The 10,191-nt window shown below is 38.2% G+C and overlaps 1 protein-coding gene across 1 annotated transcript; it reads right to left on the reverse strand.

Moving 5' to 3' along the window:
- LOC106097098 (V-set domain-containing T-cell activation inhibitor 1) lies at positions 1 to 8,242 on the reverse strand. The gene is made up of 6 exons (XM_025910498.1): positions 8,077 to 8,242; positions 5,415 to 5,723; positions 1,713 to 1,976; positions 1,256 to 1,546; positions 917 to 1,012; positions 1 to 708 (listed from the first exon to the last, which is right to left on the reverse strand). The coding sequence occupies exons 1-6, from the start codon at positions 8,147 to 8,149 to the stop codon at positions 683 to 685; spliced, it is 1,059 nt and encodes a 352-aa protein (XP_025766283.1). The 5' UTR covers positions 8,150 to 8,242; the 3' UTR covers positions 1 to 682.
- Positions 8,243 to 10,191: the final 1,949 nt, after the last annotated feature.

Below are 10,191 nucleotides of genomic sequence, written 5' to 3' on the forward strand. Positions count from 1 at the left end.
TGGTTTCCAGAAAATACTTTAATAATAATTTAGTTTTTTGACTCCGAGATAATTACTTATTGTTTATTGTTAACATTCACGCCAGTGTATACACAGGACAGAAAATAAAAAAAAAACATTCCCTGAACAGACACAAGTTTATATGAATGTCTTTTTTGTGCTCCTTCATACAAATATGCAGAATAAAGATATATAAAGGTTTGTGTTTTTTATGTGCCTGAAAATTCATGTATTAGATGTAGTCATCTGACAGCGGTTCTTTTTTTTTTTTTGTTCATTTAGTTTGCTGTTTTTAGAGTATGTCTAAAACATGAACTTTCTTTAGAGGAGAGAGAAAGTATAGATTCTATTGCTGTAGTATCGATCCAATACCAATATTGATATCTGGATCAGTCCACCCACTTCCAGTCTTAAGTTCAAGTCTCTTTTTGTTCGAAGTGCAATGTGTCTTTCCCCTTCATTAACCAGTGCTGATTTGGAAACATGTGCTAAAATCTGTAAAAATGTAACCGAATACCTTCAGTCAGAATAAGTTTTGTTTAAAAAAAAAATGAATAAATTACTTGAGCTGACCAACAAATTTTTGTTTTGACTTTGTTTGGACAGCCCTTCAGCTTCTACTAAAGGTCTTCATTAGAGATTTAATCACTCCATAGGAGCAGTCTTCAACGTCTTCATCTCATCAGACAACTCCTCTTTGATGCCTTACTGTAAGAAAAATGAAATGTAATTTAGTGCACAATCATTAACATGAAACTCAACTCCCTAAGAACAGCATTCTGCACAGAAAGATAAATAAATCCAACATAACATCATTTGCTATTGACCAGAACAATGCCTTATGAGTTCAAAAGGGATTATCGTCAATAAACCGTATAAAAAGGAAATTAAAGTTCAAGTAAGAATGTCATTTTACCTTTTCTATAGACAAGCAGCACCACAACAGCAGTTACTGCAACTACTGCAACTCCAGCCACCACACCTATTACAGTGGTTTGAGTATGTGAACTCTCTGAAACAGAACATTTTTCAGTTCAAAAACATTTCTTGACTTGGGCTGACTTTTCAAAATGTCCAGAGTTTTTCATCTGTTATTATTTCTCATTCAACTTTCTTTAGTGAATAATTTTATTTAACCACAAGGAAAGCATGAAGAGCAATTGCCAGGATTTGGCAGTTTTCAGACAAGTGAAAACACAAATATGAAACAATTTCCACTCAAAGAGGCTTTCCTTATTCTCTGACTTGATCATACCTTCTGTAATCTGAAGAAAGGTGTTTCTTATAAGTGTCTCATCAACATTAATGAGTTCACACGTGTATATTCCTTTCTTATCTGAAGATAAGTTTTGTAGTGTGAGGCTTCCTGTCTCTGAAACACTCTTCACATACGGCCTCCACTCCTCTGAAACTGTGTAAGATCCCCCAGCTTCACTCTCAGTCACGATGATCTGACTGTGGTCGAATCTCCAGATGAAACGAGTTACAGGGCTTTTTGAGTCAGAGCACTGGATTGTTCTTTCAGACTCAGAACCAGTGACAGTAGCTGAAATGATATCAAAGAAAAGTACATGTGACATAAAAAAAAATTGATTCCAGTTTCTAAAAATATCTGATCATTAACTGTGATTATAATAAATGAGTCCAAAAAAATAAGACCAAATACACAAACAAGTTTGTATAGTTACTGCGACTCTTCCTTAGTTACTCACTCAGTTTAAATAAAGTTGCTGTTCTTCTGCTTTTTTTTGTGCTGACAGTGCAGATATAATTTAAACCAGCATCAATTTCTGAGCGTGTCAGAGAACTGCTGATGCTGTAAAGTTGTCCGTTCTGCTGGACACTGGGTTTTGACTCAATGGAGGAAGAAGATTCAGGATATGTGGACCAGGTGAGCGTAGGTTCAGGGTAGATCCCCTCTGACCTGCAGATGATGCTTTCTCCTGACTGCTCAATGTAAACTTTTTGGACTGGAACTGGAAAAAAAAAAGATAAAAGTTTTAGCTCATTGGGTGTGCAGGTGACCACATGCTGTATGGCCAGAGAGCAGTGGCCCGGGTTGGGCCGACTGCAGCCCTTTGCTGCATGTTTTCCCTTCTCTCTTCCTGCTTTCCTATCCATCCTCATCCTCACTGTCACTATCTAACAACAGCAAAATGTAAAAAAAACCAAAAACAAACCAAAAAAAACCCAAAACATAATAATATTTTAAAAAACAGAACCTCAGTGAATACAACGAGCATGAGGACACACTCTGTTGACCAAATGAGTTCAGAGTGGATCTATTACACTGTCACATTGGTGAATATTTAAGTTGGCCAAAGTTACAGTTAAATTGGGTTGGTACATGGACAGGTATTCCCTGTAAGCCAAATGCTTACAGGTGGGTAAACTGAGGGACTACAACAAAGCCCAGCATGAATAAGTATGGTTTATTTAACATCATGTGAAGGACACTAGTACAGTCCAAGAATCAAATAACTGGATCTTTATTAGATACACACTGTACATTTAAATCTCAAACAAGGTGTGGTGTTCAAGTATTTGCACTTTAGCCTTTCGGTCTTACAGGTAAATGATAAAATTGTTTTTATGACTTTTGTTTAGGCATGATTATAGTTTCCATACTATAAAGTAATTAAAAAAGGGCGGATAGGTGTCTCTGTCTCTTTAAACTGAAAGTTTCAGCTCAGCCTTTGTTTTTTCATTTTTTTATTTTTTTTTTTTTTTTTATTTTTTATTTTTTAACCTGTCCCGTTTGGCTCTTTTGCCATCAGAATTATTGTCTAAAGGCGAAGACAGATGCCCAACGGATTTACTTTACCAAATGGACCATCCCAGCCTTGCCGTAATGGTCCATCTGATTCACCTTTTATTCTTTATTTTATTTTCACTTGCTGAATACGGGACAGACTTGACTGGTGGAAAGAAAGGGGAGAAAGAAAGAGTGAAAGAAAAAAAAAACCTGAGAAGAGGGACGGGGAAAAAGGGCAAAAAACAAAAACCAACAGAATAAGCAGACAAAAAAATACATATCGATCACCTGGATCACCTGTTGAGAAAGAAAAAAAAAAGCAAGCAGAATAAGACAAGAGTAATAAACAAGATCACAATGATATATGGGAATATGACAGTAAATACTAAATATTAAACATTATTGTGCAGCACGTGAGATCGACAGCGCACAGTGTGCTTTGAGGTAGGAGCCAAAAAGGGTGTAGTTTGTGTGTGATCACCCGTGTGTACACCTGTGAGCATGAACGCGCTTGTTTTTAAAAGGTTCCTTCATGTAATGATCTGCTAGAGGGTGTGGGGGGCCACTGCCCCGACCTCCAGGGCATGAAGCAGGTATGGAGGAGATCAAAACTCCAGACATCCAGAGGCCCCCAGAACACAAGAGACCAAGGAAGACCAACAGAGGGGCAGCCGCGCCACTATCCCAGAAAGAGCTGAGGAGAGTCCCAGATGAGGCTAACAGGTCAGTAACCCACGTCCGTCAGCACAGACCCTCCCCTAGCCCTGCTGCACGCAGCCACGAGGAAACCGTCACCTAAGAGCCAACAGAGCCCCTAATTGGCCATGACCGCTACCCCGGGTTGAGCCCCCAAGGAAGATGCTCCCGGGAACCCCCGATGCCCTAAGCCTGTCCCTACCCCCACACCAATCACAACAGTGAAGGTGGGACCAAACTAAGACCCCCCACCCCCACTAGGTGATGGAGCTGATCAAAGGAGCCCAGAGCAATTGATCTGATGTGGTGGCAGAGGCTGTATCAAGACTAATGTGATCTAATAGATAATTTCTATATTGGTTAGAATTAAGATTATTTTTATTTTTCCAGTTCATGAGGACTGTTTTCTTGGCTATGCATAGGGCAGTGAAAACCATATGGGCTATATTCTTTTCCGGAGTGACATTATCTAAGCTGCCCAACAAACATACTAAAGGGGAAGTTGGAATGTTGCATTTCAGACACTTTGATAAGTCTTCACATATCTCGCGCCAAAACTTCTGAACTGGTGGACAGAACCAAAGTGCGTGGATATAATTGTCCGGTGAATTGGTTTGGCAGTGTGAGCAGTTGTTGGTAGATGTAAAGCCCATCTTGAACATCCGATGACCTGTATAGTGCACTCTATGTAGTATTTTGTATTGAATTAATTGAAGACTGGGATTTCTAATTAGATGAAAAGTTTTTAAGCAAATCTGAGACCAGAAGTTTTGGTCAAAGTTAACTGATAAATCCGCTTCCCATTTTGCAATAGGAAGTGATATTGATTCATCTGTTTTAGAAAGCATTCTGTATATTTTGGATAGTAATTTGGGGGTTTTAAGAGTAAGAAATTGAACCACACTTGGTGGTGTTTGTAGTTCAACTTGACCCTTGACCCAACTTGACTTTGTTTTTTCATTTAAGTAGAAATGCAACATGTTTTTCTCTTTGTTGTGATTTGTTTTAGCCAAAGTTGAAGATGGGGAACAAACATAATTATAACATTAGAGTGGGCTAAAACTTTTAAGATCTCAGATATTTGCTGGTGTTTGCTGTGTCTTTTGCTTCGGTTTCTCATACACTAAAACTGTCTGAGGTGTCTGTATCTATATTTGCAGCAGTGTAGGAATGCTGTATCAACTATGGTCTGGAAATGTAATCTTATCAGCTAAATGTTTCTGTCCACTAGCAGACAGAGCAACACAATATTCCAAAAACTAAATCCAGTAAAGAAAACAAGCAACATGCCCTGAAAGTATTTTTCAAGTTAGCTGCAGTTTTTGTTTTGTGTGGTTTTTTTTTAGGTCTATTAGTTTTTGTAAAAATCATGTTCGCTGAGGTTCACAGATTTTCTTTTCTAGTAAAAGATTAACAGCAGCTTGGACGGGAAAGCAGCTTAAAAGCATGTGAAGAATGAAGCACTTCCAGTTTGAGTAGCAGGTGGCGTTAGCCGTGTAGCTTCTGTGAAATGCCTAAAATGTCTGCCTAACAAAAGAACCAGCCATGAACATTTTGGGGGATTTTCCATGTAGCCAGCAGATATTTGGGTCACAGATTTAAATTACTGTATGACAACAGATACAAAAAAAACTTAATAACAGTTGATTGTTATCCTGTGTATTCCGACTCACACTATCCTTCTTTTGCGTTTACCTGTGTGCAACCATAGACTGTCCAAAAATGACTGGTCAATACAAACAGGAAAGCTATGAATACCTGCAAATATGTAATACATGCTTGTATGCAGAATTGCATTTAAGACATCACTAAAAGTTTAAATTAAGTTAGGTTTCTGTAATAACTGCATGAATAAATCATTGCTGACTTAATAAGTTCTTTAATTTCTCTAAATATAAACATGATTATTTGTAGTAAAGTCATGTTAGCTTTATTTCCTTTAGTTTCTGTGTGTTTTTCATACCGTCCACAGTCAGGGGGATGAACAACTCTTTGTTTCCTCTGGTGGTGCTGGTGTAGCACCTGTATCTGCCCTCATCCTGAAAATTCACATTTTTCAGCAGTAGTGAAGCATTTCCACTGGAGATCTGGTCCTTAAAGATTGACGTCCTGCCTTTGAAGCGCTGGTCCTGGTTTCCAAGCTGATCTCTGTTGTAGTAAAATGAGTGGACAGGAATGTTTTCTTTCATCCAGTGGATGACCTCTTCAGGACCAGGCTCAAACTGACATGGTAAGATGCAGTTTTCCTTCAAATCACAGGAGACAGCTACATCTGTAAAACATCAGGTACAGAGAAATCAATAAGGCGTCATTTAAGCAAAAGCAGTGAGTGATTTATTATTGTTTAGGCCTCTTGTGACATATTTAACTGTTTGTGGGGTGTATAAAATTTATAGAATTTTTATGGAGTATTTAGTAAAACCAACCAACAAGCTTTCTCTTTACCACAAAAGATTGATATGTTATCTGCATCACTACAGACATCACACCAGATTTTAAATATCCCATTTCATTCTTCCCGCTCATTTAAACTCAAGATAATTAATCTCTTTCCCTTTGGGCAGCGAGCCTTTACTGATCCAGACTGGGCACTCAGCTGGGAGCCATTTCCTCAGAGTTGCTGATTCTCATGCCAGCTACTTTTCACTCAGCTGAGAGCTGCCAAATACAAGCTGAAGGCCATTGCTCAATGTTTCCGATAAAACCATTTCTATCAAGGCTGAGGGGTAAACTTAAAGGAGCTTTGTTGCTGAACTTAAAGTACAAGTTAAAGCAGGTTTGGATCAAATAATCTGAAACTTCAGGTCTCCTTATAAAAAACACATGGAAAGACACATCCATGCGGGAGAACACGACAAAGAACAGACAGAGACTGAGACAACATATGGGCAGAGGACAGTGAGGGAATAAGTAGTTTATGTACGAACAACTGAAATCAACTGCTGATAAAGAGAGTAGAACTGAATACAAAAGCAAGGAATCACCAAAATAAAACAGAAAATAACTAACACTGAAACCATGACTAAGAGAGACAAGCTTGACACAGACTGGACGAAGCATGAATACAAAAGAAGCTTACCACACCTAAAGCAAGCAGGAAACAAAAGGCACAGATATCATAATAAGCACCAGGAATGTAAACTTAACACTGTAACCAGAGGCTGAATAACAATACAGAACCAAAATACAAAGATCATCGAACATACATAATTAGAAACATCCAACTCAAAACCCTGGATCCAATGGTCAAATGCCTCACCACATCTACAAACCACATTTAGACTGGTTGGGCAAACTCTGTGCACCCTTCAATATCGTGAAGCATCCTGAATCGGAGGTTTGAGTAATGGACAGACTCCACTCTAGTGCTCTGGCATAGATCATTACAGGGACACTAAGGGATGTTTTTTTTTAATCGCTAAAATGAAATAGATGCTTTGACCTATGTATGAGCCTGGAAATGAAAGGGTAATTTTTAGGAATACATAGATAAATAAATGTTATGATAAATTATAAATTTATCTAACTTCAAAACAAGTCACAACCATGTGTCAACCAAGTTACTCAGTGAGTGGGTCAATATTAGTATGAAACACTGAGAAAAAAAATGTTGTGCAAACCTCTGTGTGTGTGTGTTATGCTTTAAGAGATTAAAAAGAATGAAATGGGATAAGGAAAACTACAAACACTGTTTAGACTTAAACTCAAATAGTCCACCGATCAATCTGGAGGCTAGAGTTCAACTTTCATTTCAGACCACTTATTACATTTTGACACCATGCTTTTCCTTTTCAACTCACTGCTTGGTTATGATTAGTCATAAAAAGCCACCATTTTTTTAGATAATAAGTTTTAATCTGTCTAAGCAAGTCGCACCAGTTAGCAGCCATCCCCAAACAACATCTGAACATTAATTATATCTGTGTGTGTGTGTGTGTGTGTGTGTGTGTGTGTGTGTGTGTGTGTGTGTGTGTGTGTGTAGTTTGGGAAACTGAAAGCATTAAACAATGTTAAGAAAATGTTAAGAATGTCTCCGTGCAGGTTTGGTTACTTTCGGAGGAGATGCCTACATACAAAACGAAAACCCAAGTCATTTATATGAAACTGTTTTTAAACCTTACAAAATAATAACTTAGAGTTTTCTAATTGCTCAATAAACACTGTGTGTGATTTGAACTTGACCAAAGTTCACTGAGACCAATTTAACTAATGGTTAACTGTCACCGTTTTGGATTTTTTAAATTGTTACTAAACATTATTTTCCAAGCAAACTAGTTGTTACGTATTAAAGTATACCTGACCCATTTTACTGTGGAAAGTATTATTTGTGTCAAGTTATCTTATCTCATAGTGTAAGTGGAATTTATTTCTCTGATCTTAAAGTGAATTTCATTTTACTTGATTTCCTTTAATCATTAACACAGAACCACATTTACAAAAATTCTTATCTTTAAAGCTTAAAGTACCACAGATTATAATGAGGTCACATCCACTGCAATGAGGCATTACACTAAAAACTGAAAGCTTTGGTATATATAAGAGACAGTACATGTTATTGGGGTTAGTGGTCATCGGTGTTTCGAGTAGAACAAGGTCAGACAAAATATAAATATAGTGTCACTTACCACAATTGGCAAAAGCCCAGAGGAAGTTTAGAAAAAAGACCACCACAACCACTCGAAACTTGACCACAATCATTATCTTAAGGTTGTGTTCACCTCTCCAACCTGAAGAACAACTGAAAGAAAAACAGCTGTCATGTGTTACTCACTTCAGAGGCTGGGCTATTTAGAGGTATGCAGTACTATGAGGCAATACTTCATCTTATCAGTGAAACTTTAGACAAAGTTTAAAGTGAACTTTAGACAAAAGTTCACAATATTCGATTCTTGTTGTGCTGTAAACCTAACTTGCTGCTGTCTGAAAAAGGGCAAAGACAGTGAAGTATGGAAACAAGAACAGGTGCAAGTATTTATAGACATGACTGTCACAGCAAGTGAGATGAGCTGTGGGGAAATATTAAAGGAGGATCCAGTCGCAGGCACTCGTGAAGGTGAGGTGGTTTATTGAACACAAAATGCAAATGGAGAAACAGCAAACGGAACTGAAAACTATCTAAACTGAGAACAACTAAACTACTGAACACAAACCAGGACCTGAACATGAAGGAGGATGAGCAGCGGAGAATGACGACAGACAGCAGGGAGACACACAGACGGACCAGCAACTACAAACACAGAAGACACGACTTAAATACACTCAGAGAAACACAGGGAGATTACACACAGGTGGGGGACACAGCTGGGAGTCATTAATGAGACGAGACAAGAGGTAAAACTGAACACACTCACATGAGATGCAGACCTTCACAATAAAACAGGAACAAGAAACCATCACACGAAAACGCAGACTCAACACTGAGAGACAGACAGAAAATGACACATGGAACTAGACCTATACTAAGCAGACACAACCGAAGAACAAATCCTAAACACAAATAAACAGAAACATGAAACTCTAATAATAAACATCATAATCATCATCATTAACACAACAAGAGAACAAGAAAACAATCCCTGATGCAAAATTAAACCAAAACATAATAAACTCAAAATACTGGGTAGAAACTGACCCAGAACCGTGACACTGACTAGATCGGCTGTGCTTCTAGTGCAGTCTAACTCCTGACATTCAGATAAAATATACCAGTTTGTTGAAAAACCTGGTTATAAACACAATTGTGAATCTGAACTTGCAATTTTTTTAATTAATTTGTAATTTGAGGGATTTTTTTCATCCTCTGTATTTTGATCCTCTCACAAATACATTGTGGATTTGTTATCCTCTATGATCTCAGATGAGTTCTGATATTGTTAGAGGTTCAGAAAGGGTTTTAGAGGTTTAGGATCTCAGCTCTGATGTGAGTGTTTGTGTGGATGTATTACATTGTACGGGAGTATAAAGGTCAAGTTGCATAATATAGTCTGCAGGATTAAAAGTCACAAAGCTTTGTTGTAAAACATTAACTGGTTTAAGGTTCAGTTCAAGTGAAAAAGATACAGTTTGCCTTTCAGCTGCATGCTAGAAAAGAGAATGATACCAAAGTCAGGACTTGAGTAAAAAAACAATTTTCCAACCCAAACTTATGAGAAACATGATTTTCACCTGAGAGCTTGAAAAAAGGCAACTGAACGTTGCCACATGATAGGGTGAGGTACAGTAGATCGTACAAAAATAGATACAGAGAAAAACCCAACAATCATATGACCCCCTTGGCGACAGTGGGAAGGAAAAACTCCCTTTTAACAGGAAGAAATCTCCGGCAGAACCAGGCTCAGGGAGGGGCGGGGCCATCTGCTGTGACCGGTTGGGGTGGGGGAGGAAGACAGGACAAAAGGCATGCTTTGGAAGAGAGGCAGAGATTAATAACAAGTATGATTCAGTGCAGAGAGGTGTATTAACACATCGTGAGTAAGAAGGGTGACTAAAGAAGGAATAATCAATGCATCATGGGAATCCCCGGCAGCCTGCACCTATTGTAGCATGACTAAGGGAGGATTCAGGATCACCTGATCCAGCCCTAACTATATGCGTTAGGAAAAATTTTAAGCCTAATCTTAAAAGTAGAGATAGTGTCTGTCTCCCCAATCCAAACTGGAAGCTGGTTCCATAGAAGAGGAGAAACAACAACCTTTTGAATGTCTTAGTTCCAAAGGTGAACACTTGCATGCTAAAATAAT

This window comes from Oreochromis niloticus, linkage group LG9 (genome assembly GCF_001858045.2).
Source record: "Oreochromis niloticus isolate F11D_XX linkage group LG9, O_niloticus_UMD_NMBU, whole genome shotgun sequence".
NCBI lineage: Eukaryota > Metazoa > Chordata > Actinopteri > Cichliformes > Cichlidae > Oreochromis > Oreochromis niloticus.